The sequence below is a fragment of the Leptosomus discolor genome, chromosome 1, assembly GCF_034619465.1.
Source record: "Leptosomus discolor isolate bLepDis1 chromosome 1, bLepDis1.hap2, whole genome shotgun sequence".
In the NCBI taxonomy this organism is placed as follows: Eukaryota; Metazoa; Chordata; class Aves; order Leptosomiformes; family Leptosomidae; genus Leptosomus; species Leptosomus discolor.
The window spans coordinates 196,500,780-196,518,385 of NC_141391.1; the positions used below are offsets into that span (position 1 = coordinate 196,500,780).

At 39.7% G+C, this 17,606-nt stretch overlaps 1 protein-coding gene across 2 annotated transcripts in view; it reads left to right on the forward strand.

Annotated features, from left to right (window-relative positions):
• Positions 1–17,279, forward strand: part of MAPK12 (mitogen-activated protein kinase 12) — a 37,626-nt gene extending 20,347 nt beyond the window's left edge. The window contains exons 5-12 of one of the 2 annotated variants that reach the window (XM_086473567.1): positions 3,799–3,828; positions 5,528–5,575; positions 10,729–10,843; positions 11,500–11,571; positions 13,723–13,802; positions 14,571–14,649; positions 16,239–16,412; positions 17,209–17,279. In XM_086473567.1, coding sequence (XP_086329693.1) covers positions 3,799–3,828; positions 5,528–5,575; positions 10,729–10,843; positions 11,500–11,571; positions 13,723–13,802; positions 14,571–14,649; positions 16,239–16,412; positions 17,209–17,279 — 669 coding nt within the window. The remainder of the gene's footprint in view (positions 1–3,798; positions 3,829–5,527; positions 5,576–10,728; positions 10,844–11,499; positions 11,572–13,722; positions 13,803–14,570; positions 14,650–16,238; positions 16,413–17,208) is intronic. The other variant, XM_086473574.1, reaches the window with a different exon arrangement.
• Positions 17,280–17,606: the final 327 nt, after the last annotated feature.

Below are 17,606 nucleotides of genomic sequence, written 5' to 3' on the forward strand. Positions count from 1 at the left end.
AAAGTTCATACTGAGTTCAGGAAGATTTGTATCAAGCCCTCAAGTCTTTGCTCTGTAAATCTATACAGTCCTTGTTTGACAGTTAGTATCTGTTCCTGCCATTCTACTGTCTTCTTTCCATAGAGAATGAAATATTCATTTCCTTTCTTTGGTAAGCCTTGTAATTTAATCAGACTTTAACTTCATCTGTGGTAGGAAAAAACAATGTGATTTGACAGTCTTAAAAACGATGACATGCCTCTCCTTTGTTTCCTAGTCAGGCCTTAGTCTGGCATTAAATTTTATTTAGGTATGATCTTGCATCTTGGAAGGGCTTTCATCATTTTTTTGTTTGACAGAAAAGCTGTGTATTGTCAGAAAGTACAGAAGGCAAGCTGAACATAAATGTCTTTATGTAGGTGGAACGGGGCTGGAGCTTCCAGTGCTTTCAGTCTTGGGTCCCTCTTCTGCAGGAGTGCCAGTTGGGTTCCTGTTTGTAGAGGTCTGGGGGGGTGAGTGGCAGTCCTGTTTCTTTGCTTGTACAGTATCTGAGAATGGGCAGATAGCTCATGGGCCATGCAAACACCAGTTCAGGCTTCTTTTGTCTTACTCATGGTAATATTTATCTGCTCTAGTTCTCTTTTTTGCTGTCTCTATTTACTGTCTTTTGTTCATGTTTATGTTGTTCTTTCTGCTTCTCTGCTTTCCCTTCCCCCTCTCAACCATTTCCTCTTCAGTTTTTCCTTCCCTGCCAAGTCACTCATTTTAATTTTGCATGCTGCCTAGAATACTTTCTCCTGAGTCTTTTCTAATTCCCTTTTGATTAACTTTTTATTTCACGTAGCAATTGCATATCCAGACAAGAATGCTTAGAATTTAGATAACTGTTGGATAGCTTCCTAGCACAATCTGAAGCTTGCATTCAAGGATTTATTCATGCTACCAAAAATTGTCTTTAGGATAGTGCAGAGAGCTCCTCTGCTGCAAGGCACTTTGGTCATGTTAACTGGTTCCTGAATCAAATATTGTTCAGGTGAAATGGTAATAACATTGTGAAGGATATGTCTGCTCTGGTCTGGATGTTTTTGCCATGTCAAGAGTGAAAAATCTGTCAATGAACAGGTAATTTAATGAGGAGAATCAGTAAGAATAGGATCCCATTTCAGAAGGTTATTGAACTGAAATGGAAAATTTTCTGAATGAAGACTGGCATAGTTCCAGTGCTGCTACCTGCCAGGAGATAATAAAATCTAGTTAAAAAAATACTGCTATTGTTAAAGAAACACTGCAGCACAGCACCAGTATTTCAGCTTACAGAAAGGCTGATGTGTACAGTAGCACCAGTAATAAGTGCTACTTCTTATGATCTCAGTATTGTTGTATTAATAGGAGTGTTTAGAAAATATAGGAGGTCTCCCCAGATTATTAACTGACCTTCAGTGGGGTGAGAATGCCAGGAGAACCACACTCTTCACCCAAACAGGTGAGATTTACTTTAACTAAAACTCCAAATGGTGCAGTCCTTTTAATTCCTGTTTCTACATGCCACATTCTTAGGTGCAGAAATTCCTGGGTCTGCCAGTTATTTCCTTACTGGGTACAGTCATAGCAGCAAAAATAGCCTGTAGAAAACTTTGAGCATCTGCTCTGGAAAATTAAGAGGCTGCAGTAAGAAGACATTGAAATGATTTAGAATGCAAGTAGTCATTGTGATGTCCTTGATCAAGATGGCTATTGGCAGAAGACATCATCTTTTTCTTCATTTATGGGGAGTCTTAACTACTTGCAGATACATTTCTTTTAAAAAAAAGAAAGGAAAAAAAAAAAAAGAAAAAATCCCAGAGCATATATATCCTCTTGGGTCTCTGTGTACAAATGACTGACTTCCTCTTTCTGAATCTGGTTCCTCCCATCATGATCCACTTCATGCACATCCATGACAGATACAGCGTTTCATAGTTCTTCATTTGCTGTATCAGTTTTACAGCCTACATTGTGGGGAACAGCCCTGTGCCCTCCGCCCCTTGTGTCTGCCCCAGGAAATCCTGTGAAGTGCTTTGGCATTTCCTATGGGTGATGTTAAACCTTGCCTAATCTGCAAGTAATATGCAGCAGGAACTGGTCTACCACAAATACCAAGACCTGCATGGACTCTGGCACGGCAGTCAGCAGTGTGCCTGTGCGGCACTGGAGCCCTACCACTATCTGGGCTGGATTGGGGAAGCTGTAGGCACAGTGTTAAGGGAAGTGAATTTTTTCCCCCCTCTTTTCAGAACCTACGAGACCACATCTGGAGTGCTGTGTCAGGTGTAAGAGAGGAGAAAGTAAACGTCAGAGATTTTGTTTTTGTTCAGTCACTGCTTTAAAAACTCAGTGCCTTAAATCCAGATCTTGTGCTGCTGAAATTGTATGGGGTTTGTTTAAATTCAGAAACCTAAGTCTGAAATGTACATTGGATCTGTTTGAAGAAGTTGGCTTTGATGTGTAGCTTTGCCTTGTTTTCCTTGGTGCCCTCATCAGGTGGACTATGAGAATCCCTTTGCAGAGAGACTGTTGCATTTACAAGCTTAATTGCTCATCTTCGTGGCTGCTGGGGAAGAAGACGGTGGTTACTGGGGTTATGACTGGTTGGCAGTTACCCTGGAAAGTTCAGTGCTTTGTGCATCTCTCTGATGCCGTGCTAACTGTCCCTGGTTGGTCTTTCCTGGCTCTGGCAGCTGGTTCCCAGTAACTCTTTTCCCAGTTGTTGTCCCATTCTTCAGGGTGGAATAAGATGGAAACTCTCCAGGTGAAGCTGGTGGGATTTGCATGTCATCCGTCTTTTCTGGGGACTTTTTAAAAAGCCTTTATTGTTCTCGTGTTCTTGGTGTCAGTAGGTGAGCTGCCATCAGTAGTGTGGTCTGTGGGGTTTTCAGATCGGTTCCCCACACCTGAAGTGAACGGTGCTAGCATGTCACAGGCCAGTCTGTGAAAGGATGTCCTCAGTTCAGGACATCTTTCTGCATTTCAGTCCTTGCAAAAGAGATGCCTAAGACTGAACTAGTTGCTAGAGGCTCCCTTTATTGTCTGTGATGAAGATAGTCTCTTCCAGGGCATCATTCAGCTGGTGAGAGGAACTGCGTACCTCAGTGGGGAGCATTTGGTGACAGTCACAGGTGCACACTGTATTTGATCAGGTGTCTTGCCAAAAGAACTAGTCCTAGATATCCAGTTTGTTGGTTTGACTTTTGTGAGCCCTTAAATAGGTCGCTGGAAGGGTGATGAAAATGTTGAGGTAAAGGAGAATGTCTTGTATCTTGACCTTTCTGTGTTTCACTGGGGGAGTATTGAAGCATGTAGTGAGACTTCTTGGCTGAGACCTTGACTGGCTTTTGTTCTGGTCTTAAATGATCTCTTAAAACTCAGTGCCGCTGGAGCATATGAAGGTAAACTATGATGGCGCACCAAAGACATCTATTGCAAGAGATCATTTCTGATATATAAAATAGCAGGATTTATTTTTGATACATATACATATCTAGCAGTGCCAAAAATTAACTGGAAACAGGATTTTATGTATGGGAAGAATTAGAAAAAAATGTATGATCTGTTGCAGTACTGAAACTGATTTAGTGTTTTCTCATTATTGAGGGAGGGGAAAGGCAAAAGGCTGGTTTAACTATCTGAAAGTTAAAAATGTAGCTAAAAAGATCTTCTGTGCAATAAATAAACATTTTCTAATTTCAGATTACTTTAGCGTCATCAAAAAGTACTTTTTCCCTGCCCCAGGCAACTTCTTAAAGTCAGGACCTCATTAAAAAATACTTTTTCTTTTTACAGTATATTCACTCATCAGGCATAATTCACAGGGTAAGTGGAAACAATATAAGATGTTTATATTTTGATAATGTGAGTGGTGTTTGTGTATACGCATGCTCCTAAATATGCCTGAAATTCTGTTTATAGTGCCTCAGTTTGATGATGCCTTTGGTTTCTTCTTCAGCAGGAACAGAAGGTGGTATGGCTATGTCAGCATAGGTTGAGCACTCAAGTTGCACTGAATACAGCTTAGATTTGGGTTTATTAAAGTACTTTGTAAAGTTGAGTTGTAAATCCCCACAAGAACAAATGGTGTCTAAACTGAAATGGATAAGAGTTGAGGTTTTTTCTGGCTTTTTTTTTTAAATGAAGATTAAACTTCTGAAAACAATGTTTAAATGTTGTTTAAAGATCACGTTAGTGTTCAAAGTCGGTGGGGAGATGAAAACATAGGAACTGAAAAAATAGTCCAAAATTTTAAAGCCTTGAAAAACTCAATTTTTTTCTGAGAGAAATTGAGCATCTGATTCTTTTTGAATCCCTGCTGCGTCCAGAGTCCACCTAAAATCACTTCTGCACTATGAAGAAGGAGTTCTGAATGATGTCGTTGTGGTACCAAGCAGCATAACTTCCCCAAAAACTGCCTCAGAACAGTAGAAACTGGCAGTTTCTACTGTTGATAATAAAATATCAGGAGCACCACAGAAAGTGTGCATTTTATAGTAGCTTGAAGCTGGACATGGAAACTACACAAACTGCCAAAATAATGTAATAAATTGATATTTTTATTTCTAAAACTGCTGTGATCATGGTCTAAATTTACTTAAGAGTTTTTCTGAGCTCGCTCGTGATGGCTCTTGAGCTTCTTGGTTTCTACAGTTCTTTGCACCAATTTGTTTCTCTCCAAGGCCCCTCTGATCTTAAAACGTCTTCATACAAAACAGGTGGATGCCTGTTAAAAAGTTCAGAGAGAAGATTCTTGTAAATGCCTTGTGCTAAAATGTGTCAAACAAAGGTTTGAAAAAGCTGAAGGAAAATCTCTTTCTGATTTTTTCTTTCTCTTTATAACTGAATGTCTTAAGAGTCACTGACTTTGCAAAATCTTCTTGGTTGTTGCCAGTACTCTTCCCTTTTCTGCTAAGCTTAGAAGTACAACTTCTGAAGATCATTAGAAGTCTCTACAGTAGCTAAAGAGACTTAAGGAAATTTTTTTTTTTCATGTTGCAGTCTCCATTCAATTGTCTTTGTTAGGAAATTGATTTTCCCACAGAAGAGAGCATAGGCTTTTACATAAAATCTTGTTTGATTCCTTCAGTTACTCCTTCTGAATCTATCAGGCTATGGAACCTTTTTTGGTATATTTTGATATGCACTATGTACAGTCCAGAAGTGTATTTGTGAATCCTTAACTTTGTGGTGTTAGTATTAAATGCAACAAATTTATGTCCAAACACCACTCACAGTAACATGAGTAAGTTCCTTCACTGGCAACTAACTTCTAGCAGAAAAAAAAAGTTGATTTTCTGGGGGGCAAACGCACTGGGAAAAAACATATGCAAGTTTGTGTCTTTATTTCTGCTATTTGTTATCTTTAATTTTCTAAATCAGATTTATGCCATCATTTTGCCTGCTGCTGTTCTAAGTAGTTGTATGAAAACCTTTAAATGTAAACGAAAGAAAGAAAGAAAGAGTGCTTTATTGTGCTTACTGTAAAATAAGTAAATAACATCCATTTCAAATCTGATTACAGGATCTAAAGCCTGGAAACTTGGCAGTAAACGAAGACTGTGAATTGAAGGTAGGATATGTTTATTTGAAAAAAGTCAGATGTGTCAGAAATACACCACAGAAGACAATGAGTGCAACAGCTGTAGATGTTTGGCTGCTTTCAGTGATGGGCCAGGTTTTCACGGGCTTTACGGAGTCATGGAGAAATAGGGGAACACTGGAAAATGAAAGGGAAGAGGATCAGGTGGGCAGTGCTAACAATCTTGAAAAAAATTGCAAAAGACTGCTCCTTATAAGTATTTTCCCATTTATCTGACTTCAGTCACCACAAGAATAATTAAATACTTAGTTAAGAAATAAAGCCCTGAATCTATTCACCTCCTATTTGTATGTCCTTGACTGACATAAATGTGCATTTCATACAAATGGCAGAGGCGAGGATCAATTTCTGAGGTCATTCGGGAGCCAAGCACCAGAAATGGCTGCACCTCAAGCTAGGAGCATTGCCCAGGATGTCACAGCAGAAAACATCCAGTCCAGATAGGATGCTCCGGGAAGCTGGTACCCAGTGCTAACAGGGGAGAGATGGGGGTTGACTCCGAGAGGTAGAGGAGGACTTCTGGTGAGCAAGTCAGTGCCGCAGGTTATGGCACTGCAATAATGTAATAACATTCATGGCATCGTTGGAGCAGTTGCTGACGTGGGTCCCTCCAGCTGGGTGACGGGCAGTGTAAGAGCTGAGACTGCTCCTGCGGGTTTGGCGCTGACGGAGCAGTCCCTGCCGCAGCTGTGTGCCAACACCAGGCACGTGTGCGCGGCGGTAATAGGCACCCTTTTCCTGTGTGATCCGTGTGTTGCAATAAATACTGGTGTATTCTTTTATGCAGTCACTCAACTAGAAGTACTTTTCAAGAAAAAAAGCACGTCGTGGTTGCAGTTGGATAACAGCTGTAAGGGAGAACTGGTTTTGTGATATGTCGCAGCTAATCACTGCAGAGAAGCGTGAGAGGAATCACACCTCTCACCATGAACAAGTGATCTTGCTTCTTTGAAGGTGGTTCCTTCTGCACTGTTACAACAGTAGTATCAATTGCATGTAGGCTACAATGCATTTCATAGCAGGAGTATATCAGTTCTGCTTCTGTTTTGCTCTTAATTTAAGTAGTGAGAAAAAAAATTCATTAAAGGGAGACAATTCTTAAGTCAGCCTCCTATAGTTCAGCTATTATCTGTTTCTGCTGCTACACTGCAAGACAGGTTTATTTGATGGTATTTTTTCTATTGCCTGGTTGCTGCTTGTCTGAGTGGGGCAAGTATTGGTGTGCACCATGACTCCCTTCATCCTACCCATCAGGGCTTCCCTCCAAAGATGAGTAGGAGAATGGTGCACACCCACACCCCTTGCCAGTATGGAAACTGGGCTTAGCTGGCATGCACCCTTGGAGACCAGGGCAGTGGCACCCATTGTGGAAAGTAATCTGCCCTGAAGTATTAGATGTTGCCATTTCCTTGGAAATGTTCCCAGTGGTAATTCTTCTCCTGCACAATGTTTGTCACCTCAAGCCTCCTTCTAAATCATTGAACTGGAATACTGAATCTGACCAGTTCTGACTGCAGTTTCTTACATGTATTGGGAATCTTCCGAAGCCTGTTAGAGTGGATAATATTTGTACTTCAGAAATAATTATGCAGTGTACCCTGACCTAGCAAAAATGCATCTATTTAGCTGTGTAGAATGACTTTGTTATAAAAAAAGCCAGTTATTTCTTATGAAGTAGAATTATGTAGTACTCAGTCCTGCTTATTTTAGCAATATAGTGTATTCTCTTGAGTGTAGAGATAGTAGCCCCAGACTGCTTCCAGTCCCCCGTTAATTCTATTTATATATTTTAATTTTTAGAATTGTTTTTATCACCTGTCTTCTCTTAGCTCTAGCAATCTGAAAGGCTAGTCAGGAGTTTTCAGTTAATTACAAAATCAAGCTACATCTCTTATCATGTGCGTGAATCATGACTGGCCTATACATCCTCACAGCAGTAAATTTGAGTGGGGGCTTTTGTGTCCTGATACGAAAGATACTACTTAGATCTTATGGTGAAGGTTTTCTCCCTAAAAGAGATGCAAGACTTTTATGAGGGTAGTTCAGTTACTGAACTTTATTATTCAGCTTTGAATAAATAGAAAAGTCTTAACTCTGCAAGATGAGAGATACAGAACATGATCAAAGGTAGCGAAGCACTCCTTTAATTAAATAAAATAAAAGTTGATGCAACACTACAAAAATGGTTTTAGCATACAACATACAAACTATATGCTTACATGTAGCTGTTGTAGTACAAATTTTTGGTCTTCGGAGACTGACCTGAACATTCAGGCTCCTGTCATTTCAGAATTCCCATATCTCACACAAAAAGCCATTGTCTTCTCCTGGGTTGTAGGTCTCCAAATGGTCAGTGGGTCCCAGGGTGATGGGGGGGAAAAAAAGGGCATCTACAAAAAACAGTTTTACATGCTTCTCTTCCCCACCCCCTCGGCAATTACGTTTTAAGGTGCAGCCTAGGTCTAAGACATTATTCCATGGTATGATTGCTGTATCTCCTTATTTAATACAACTTATTTTTCTGTTGCCTTGGACATTTTTAAGCTTTTAGATAAACGGAGGTAAATAATTCTGTATCGGAATACAATTTTGTGAAATGACAAGGAGAAAATGTAGCATTAAGCTTTAGGTATTGTACGCAGGAGAAAAGTGCAAATTTGCAGTTAGGAAATACTGGTTGTCAAAAGGCAACTCCTGTCCATAAACAGAAAGCAAACTATAGCAGGTTGAGAAGTGTGCATAAAAAAAATGTCAAGGCGAGGATGTAACTGGGATCTCTCTCACGCTGAAGGAGTTGAACTGACTTCCCCCACGTGCCTGCGTTCTGGTGCAGTGGGCAGGATGTGACCCCGCTGCGGGAGCGCGCTTTCACAGTCGGTTTATGCGGGCGCAGGACCACGCTGCCAGGGATAGTCCAACCCTTTCCCCATGTCTGTGCACCCAGCAGCCTCCCTTGCATCAGCTCCGGCAGCGATGAGGCTGTAGGCAAGTGGAACAGTTCCTTAAGTTGGTAATTAATTAATAAGCAATCAGTTTTATTTTTCTGGCTCCCTCCTCTGATGCTTTCAACTGCTATGTAGGAACCAGAAAAGTGACAGTGAAAGGTGCATGAGGGGAAATCACTGCCCTTTCTGCAGTCTCGAAGTTACAAGTTATTTTTGTTACGGTTACTGAAGCAAGTCAGGGTGATTAAGTTTGCTGAGTAGAAGGGGAGCTTATCCTTGAGGAGCTGAAGGGAATTTGCTCTCTTTTTCATAATTTCTGCATTATAAAAAGGATTTTCAAACTTGCTCTGAAAATTGCTTTGGAAGTTCCAGCTGAAAAGTTGAAGATTGGAGTATGAGAATAATAGTTTCATGCGCCAATTGTTGTTGAAGTGGTATCATGTTAATATTAAGTACTGACAAGGTACACTTGTTCCTGAGCCTAATGAATATGTAAATGAAAAGAAATCTTGAAGTTAATACATAACACACAGAAATTCTCACTGTCGTTTTCTGCTTTTACAAAAATACAAACCCAAATTGTATTTTAGCTGTTTCCAACTTCAAGTGTCACAAGCCTTAGTACGGAAAATGCCTAAAAAGCTGTGACAGAATGGTTGGTACGACATGTGGCTTTTGACCTGTTACATAAAACTTCCTTTTTTCTTCCACCCCCCACCCCCGTGTTACTGGGAAAACATAATGTGTGCTGTATATGTAGAATAAATTTGAAAGCTGTTTATAAAAGTGTATTTTGCTATTGCAAATATTTTGAGTCCAGTAAATCTTTACTACCCAAAGAATCGGCTGTAATCAGGTGCTTTTACTGGTAAGATGAAAAATCTCTCCCTCTGCATCCTATTCCTGTTTTTAAATTGGTAGGTAATCAGCAGTTATGGGCAAAACATGGAAATAATGTTTCAAGTATGGCAATAAAGATAAGCCATAACATTTTATACTCTTGATCTATGAATGAAAATACAATTTTCCCTTCTGTTAGTGCCAGGGAATGATGAAACTGTGCTGAAATATTTTAAAATGTTTGCCAGGGAATGATGAAACTGTCCTGAAACATTTTAACATGTCTAATTACAGAGAGCATTACAAAAACATCACTCTTGGTATAGTAATGCACGGGTGCTCCTAGTAAAAACTTCGGCCCTGTCAATATGTACATGAAGCCTGATACACATGAAAATTAGGATCTGTTCATGCAGAGCTGTCTGTGGGTGATGATGATTTATATTGAACAAACTTTACTCACCCAGGCCCCCTGCTTCTTGTTAGAAGCATGAACTTCCTGATAAATATGAACTGACTGTACTTCCAGGAGTGGAATTTTCTTGCTGTTGGCCGCACCTTTTGATGGTCTATGCAGGTGGGCCTTATTAGGCCAGTTTTTGTAGAAGCTGACAAAAGGCCATAATCATTTTTAATCTTGCTGCTGTACACCTTACTGTGTCTAGAGGTAAGTATCTGAGAGTCAGAAATAAGATGAATTGTGCATAATCCTTTAAAAAAACTGCACTGACCTTGCATTCCTTAGAGGGCTGTTCTGTAGTTGATGCAGTAGGTTGGAGAAAAGTCAGTAGGACTAAATAACGGTAATTCCCTACTCTTGTTGCAGATTTTCAATGTGACCTAGAGGAAGCCTTCCCTTGTATAATTTTCTCGTGAAATAGAAATAATGATACCTCCTTACTTCAGAACATTATTGAAACACACTCTTGAATAACAGTGCCACCTGGGATATGAGAGCACTGAATACTGTCGAAGGTGGATGCTGTTCTTTTAGCCTTAACATGATATGATGGTGATTTCATGACCAGGGAATTTTTTGCGTTGAATGTGACCAGTATCTTTTTAATAGTTGAAGAATTTATTATTTTCTTTACCGGTTTTACAGCTTTTAGTGTTGCTGTAGGAGTATCTAACTTGGAGAAAAAAAAATTATAAAACTCCTTGCTACTTCTGTCTTGATTTTTAATTTGAGAACAAGACGCTTCAGTAAGAAGAAGATGCAAAAATAAACCAATCTCTGCAGATCGCTCTAATCCTTTTATTTTCCATGTTTGTAAAGTCTGTATGGAATAGGTAACTAGCTGTCTGATCAGGGTGTCCTTTGTGCTTCCACCACAGATTCTGGATTTTGGATTGGCGAGGCATACAGACAGTGAGATGACGGGTTATGTGGTTACAAGGTGGTACAGAGCCCCAGAGGTCATACTTAACTGGATGCATTATACACAAACAGGTCAGCATCTCTTCAGAAAAGCCTTAACAGAGCTAAAGCATTGACTAAATCAAGCAGTATATAAGCAAGTCTTTGTTTCTGAAGTGAATGAAAAATTGGAGGTGGAAATGACAATGTAATTATGCAAAATTCCCTTGTAGATAAACGGCAAGTAATCGTTTGGTGCTTGTGAGGGCTTTTTTGTGTATTTTCTGGGAGTAACAGAAAGTGCCAAGGTGGTTGGAAAAAAAAGTGATGTAAATGTATACAGATGTGACAGTCTGGTCTGTGTTCCCGTGTTCTGCACTGACTGTCATCTTCCTGCAAAGATGAGCTGATTGTAACTCAGGGGAAAATGGCAGAAGGGGGGAATTCAAGTGATGCTAGGATAACTGTGGAAGTTTCTGAAAGCATTGAAAATTTGCTTCCCACATGCGGCTGCCTGTTACTGAGAAGCTGATTCTGCATATTATCAGGTTACCTCCAGTTTGCTAATTGGAAAGGCAGGTAGTTTTGCCTATACTGTTCATCATACTTGGCAAGGCACTCATTTATTTTGTAACAGGCTATAAAGGTAAATTTTACACTTCTTTAAAATATGTTTTAAATGAAACTTTATGTACATTTAAATGCACAAATATTCAGAAATTTAATGTGACTATTGGTCTTTTTTTCAGTTGACATCTGGTCTGTGGGCTGTATAATGGCTGAGATGATAACAGGGAGGCCTCTGTTCAAAGGGAATGATCGTATCCTTCAGTGAGTTTATGACACTAATATAAAAAAATGATTAGAGGTTCTTAGGTGATAAAGTAGGTCCATTCAAAAATGGATGAGCATAAATTGAAATTATTAATAAAATGGCTTGCACCTTTCTCATTAATTGGTTATTTGATACCTGTACCACTTCTGCACATCTGCCGATTAAAACTTGTATTACTGAACTTTTTGTATAGAGAAAGAGAGGTGATCTTTGAATCATAGCTCAAATCATCAGGTAGAAGGTTCTGTGATTATAGAAAAGGCATATTTTGTTATTTTTTTTTTTAGCAGCAGAGTCCACAGTTCCAGAACGTGCACAGCAGGTTCTGCTGTAGTATATGGACTTATGTGCACATGCTGGTCTACTTCATCCTGTTTGAGGCTTTTACCAAAAGATGTTGTGTAAGTAGCATCTAGTAAAATGTTTTAGATTTACAGAAAGCATATAATCTTATCATTTCATTGCTGAGGAATTAAGAAAATAGTTAAGATTAAGGTGTAATTCAACCTGAAGTGATACTTCATTGGCAGTAGTAGTTGTGATAGTTCATAGAGGACAGTGTTAATAGAAGAGAGCAAGAATTTTTTTTACTTCTCTTTTTTGTTTCCCAGCTTTGTATGTTTGACAGCTCAGCCTAATCATTTTGCACTGCTTTTCCCCTTGTGGTGTTCTGGTCAATAAATTACTTATCTGCAAATACTTGTTTACAGAATCACAATTGTTTAATTATATTGTATTTAAGTATTTACACATAAGATTAGAACTTCATCGCATGGATCATATTCTCATTTTGTGAGGAAAAACACAGAAGAGGAAGATTGCATTTGCAAAAAAAAAAAGATGGGGACTATAGAAAAGTAGAATACATCAAATTATTTCAGCTGTACAGATTTTAAGTACACATTAGTGCTTAACAAGAAAATACTAAAATGCCTGCCAAAGAACAGTCACTGACTAACACATAGCTTTTCTCAACTAATGCTAATCCTGAGCATTCTGGTACATAAATAAGACAATGAACGAGTCATGATTTTCAAGTTGCACTGTAAATGTAAGAGTGGAAAAGCTAGTATTTTAGTCATAGTGGGTTTTGGAGATTTCAGAACTATTGGCTGAAGTTCTACATCCTGTGTTACAAAGGAAATTACCCCAGCATAGTAGTCCTTGCTGGCCCTTGGGCACATGAATCAGTATTACCTGTTGTCAGGGAAATGCAGCCGTGGGGTCAGCTGTGGGTAGGTGGACAAGAAAACAGCTAACTTAAGGGATTTTTATTTCAGTATTATAAATAGGTTATCCTGCAAACTTGGTATGGGATTTTACTTAGTAATTTATTTCATCAGCATTACCCACCATTGTCTTTTTCTGCAGAGGCTGGTGGAATCCTCATGTGCCCTGAGCTCTGATCTAGCTTCTAGCTTCTCATTTGCTGCTCTTACCGGAGTAGCAAATGAATCACAAGGCTGTTCTCTGCAGCATTAGCCTCCTGTAAATACGGTGTTTCTTCTTTGAAACAGCTGATATTGTTGCGGATTAACCTGTGCTGGTTTAGGACACAGAAGATTAGGGAGTGTTCTGATACCTCACCCCAATGTCTCCAACATCTCAGCATCTGGAATTGAGCTAAGTGTGTGGCAAATAAGGAGGAGAGGGATTAATTTTTTCCTCTTGAAGTTTCTTGGTGTGGAGAAGAACTAACACAGACTGGTTTCCGCTAATTTTTGTTCTGTTTGTTGTACCATCTGATGTTCCCTGTGACTCTTCCTGCCTCTACATCACCTAAGTATTGGACAGACCAGGGCAATGTATGCAATACATGTGTTGCTTGTTAGGGTGCTCCAATACTTTTGGGCTGATTTTGACCCAAAATACCAAGGAGGCCTGATGAATCTAGAGGTGTTTGCAGATGATTCAATTATGTGTTCTCAAGTTGTAGGATATTTTATTTCAGGTGTTTTCAGTGTCTTTGCCTTTTGCAGGAAAAATGAAGAACTTTCATCTAATCTTTTATAAATCTTCCGTTCTGTTGTTCCATTGTGATTTTTGCTTTATTCTCCAACAGCAAAGAAACACAATTTTTGCAGGGTGCTTAGTTTTCTTACAGTGGAAGACTTTGTTCCTTATTTCTGGTGTTCAGATCTGGACCAGCTCACAGAAATAATGAAAATAACGGGTACACCAACTCAAGATTTTGTTCAAAAACTGCACAGTCAGGATGTGAGTATTCTGCTTTGTCAGTTTTACATGTAATTTTGCTTAAGCCACACTCAGACTGGCTGAGATAATATGTATTAACTACTGACATGACCCCTGATGGTACATCTCTGCCTTGAAGTGCTTTGCCCACCCAGAATAGCTACTGGAGATTGGGGGGGGGGGGGGGGGGGGGGGGTAGGAAATGATCGGAACACTTGAAAAATCTCTATATTTGAATACTGCAAAGTATAAACAGTTGAGCTGTGGCATGACTACTTTTATTGGAAACGTACTGAAAACATGAACCTATTCAGAAAACCCAGTTGTTTGCCGATGTCTCTGACTTCGTCTTTCCTATTCTTATGTGGATGTCCTTCTCGAATCCTTAAGCCCTTGCTGTAAAGATCCTAAAATTATTCATTAGGCTAACTATACAATTTAAATACTAATGAATTCATGTTCGCTTCTAGGGATTTCCTGTCAACTATGACATTCTTTCAAATGATCCATGCATATTTATTCTAGTTAATGTATTGTATATGGAGCACTAATAATTAAAGCTTTACATTATCATTTCTTAATCACAGGTTTATGGCTTAATTTAAAAAAATAAAAACCACATTCCTTTCAACAAGAAGGTGAATATAATCATGGCTTATGACCCCCCAAAAAATTAATTTGTTCAATGTGCTATTGAAGCGTTGTTGAGTTACCCATCAAACATATAGTTAATGTTGTCACGTCACAAAGGCGGCAAAGGTCTAATTTAATATCCATGTTTCTTTTAAGGCAAAAAACTATATCAAAAGCCTCCCAAAAGTCCAGAAAAAAGATTTTGCATCCATCTTGAAGTATGCAAATCCTTTGGGTAAGACAGTTTGTGTGGATGTGTACAATTTGTCTTGTCCTTGTTTGCGTTGGAGGCAGCAGCAGTATCAGTCATGTGATAGGTTATATGTTGGTTCTCGTGTTTTTCTATCTCTTGCTTTCCATAATTCATAACTTTAACTGTAGTGGCTGTATTTTTCCAAGTTTAGACCTGCCAGGATTCAGATGTTTTTTAGAAACGTTGAAAAAGAAGTATTTTGTGTTTTAGGCTTTGATCCAGCATCTGCTTAATGGTTTTACTGGAGCAGCTTCTTCAAGAGCCCTGGGAGATTAAATATATGTAATAATTTTTTCTCTGCATTGTGTTTGAAATATAATTCTGAAAGCTCGGTCTGATCTACAGTAGAAATGCAAGCAAATAGAGAGCTGGCATTTTAGTCATGGAATTAATACGTTCTGAGAAACATCTGTGCATGCCTGAGAAGCACTGGCTTGGATTTGATAGGTATAAACAGCCAGAAGAGCATACCAAGTGTGCATAACTGTGACATGACCCAAGTCAGCGAGAGCTCTGAGATGGCTCTGCCCAAACCATTCCCCAATGACCTGAACACTCAAAAGCCAGTTTTATTGGAATATAAATTAGGATGATTGAATCTTCTCAATTTAAGAAGTTAAAATTGAGATACAGTAGAAATAAACATGATTAATAAGCAGCTCTTACCTTGACTGCATGGTTAGCTCACTGACCTTCTCAGCTACAGCAAACTATGTAGTTCCATTTAGTTTTTAGGACATTTCTTCCTAAATTTCTTCCTTTCTTCTGTGGCCATCTGGCTGCTGCTTACGTAGAGAACTGCTCTTGGTCTGGAGGAGAAGGTTGGAGAGAATCCACAGCATGGCAAGCAGGGGTTGCAGCATCCTGTGCCACGCTGCTGCCTCCCCTTCCTTTCAGCTGCTCCACCCAACCCAGGAACGTTCTTTCAGGATAGGAAAACAGAATAAACAAATCATTCATCATATCTGTTTACACTAGCCTGTTTTGACACTCTTTGGACCTGATCCAAAATCCACTGGAGGGGAACATAAAATATTTTCATGGATTGTTTTGGCTGAGGTCAAAACCACATAGCAGATAAAGTCAACACTGAGATTCTGAGCATGGACAACTGACTTGTCTTAGTGAACTTCAGCATGTACTTGGGCTTGGATTTGGTCACATATAGAGCAATTCTCATTAGCTCCGCATGCGCCTGTTCTGCTGCTGCCAGGTTGTGATGTACCTTCGAGCCACGACACAGTGGCAATGGTGAAAGGTGCCTGGGAAAGCCCCAAGCGCAGTGGTCCTGGAGCCAGAAGCTGAGAAGTCATTAGCGAAGGCGATGTGGCTGTATTGCATGCAGAAGCGAGGGAGGACCTCTGTGTTTCATCGGGCTTTGTACACAGCCCAGCTTGCTCACAACACTATTCTGTCATGCAGATGGGCCCCACTGGCTATAGAACGAACACCCAATGACACTGCTGAATAACTCTGTGTCTTTATTTGAAATATCTCCAGGGCAGCGTTACTGTGTGCAAGTTGCAACCAGTGGCTTGATTTGAATACGCTGTTTGTTTTCTGTGCCATAGCTGTAAATCTTTTGGAGAAGATGCTGGTGCTGGATGCAGAGAAGCGAGTCACAGCAGCTGAGGCTTTGATGCATCCTTACTTTGAACCAATTCATGATCCTGAGGAAGAAATTGAAGCTGAGAAATACGATGACACATTTGATAACATGGATCTTCCGCTAGACGAGTGGAAGCGTGAGTTTACTTTTGTGATGTTTTCAAAAATACACGGATAGAAAGGCCATCCAGAAATAGGAACACTCCTCTTTACAAATTACCTCCTCTGTTTTTGATGGAACAGAGTAAACAGACAGCATTAAGATAGAGAATTGATAAGCCAGTGTTCCTCTTAGCAAGTCCACCTGCAATGATCCCCAAAGGTTTCTTCTCTGCCTTCTAATAGAGGCTGCCCTCTTTCTCCTTTGTATGTCTGTCCTGCCATCTTCTGCAACATAGGAAAGAAACCATTTCCGTAACACGTTCCTTCCAGCGGACAGGACAGACAAACAGATTCCTCCACTGTTGGCTCTGTAGGACTGCAACAGTTGCTGGCTTTGATTTTAAGTTACGTTCTCTCAGGGAGAGGAAACATCTCTATCTCAGCAGAGATTTAAATCTGAATCTAGTTTTCATCTAACATTAGAGGTTTGTATTTTGACTTAGAAGTGAGGACTGGACTTTTAAAGCTGACTTGCTCAGTAGCTCTTTCTGAGGATGTTGCCCACTATACTGTAAAGTCGATGCTTGTATCCCTTCGGAAGCACCTGTCACATTTCAGTATTGGGCTGCTGCTTCAAATCTGAAATGATGAAAAAATGACCCTTGATTCCCTTAATTTTTGTACTCTTTCTCTCTTTTTTGCCTGAAGAGGTCTCTCTCTTCCTGACCTAGATCAGAGCCTAACCATGCTGGGGGTTGCACCTTGCTCATGTCTGTGCAGCTCCCTTTTTGATTAGACCTGCAATACTTTGTTTATTCTGTTCTTTTCAAGGCATCACATACAAAGAGATACTGAACTTCAAGCCACCACAGACATTGGAGTCGAAGGAGACAGCAGTGTAATTGTACAACTCGGTCTTTTCAGAATTCGGAAGAAAGCAAGAAAGTTGTAAATGTTTATGACATTTCAGGTGTATAAAACTTTTATAAATAAACTGGATGTAATCTGTTTGATCTGCACTGTAAGAAAGAGCAATGTCTTTTACTCTGCATGTGGAAGTTGGCGCCTTTGGGAGTAGCATTTCAAAACTATCCAGAAACTTATTCCTGCCTACAACTTCTTCCTTCTGCGTGAAAGGATTCAGACTGTGATAACCCAGTGCCATCCTCAAAAGAGCAGGCAGGACTAATTCTTCAACTCAGAGATCAGAACAGTACAAGTTACCACCC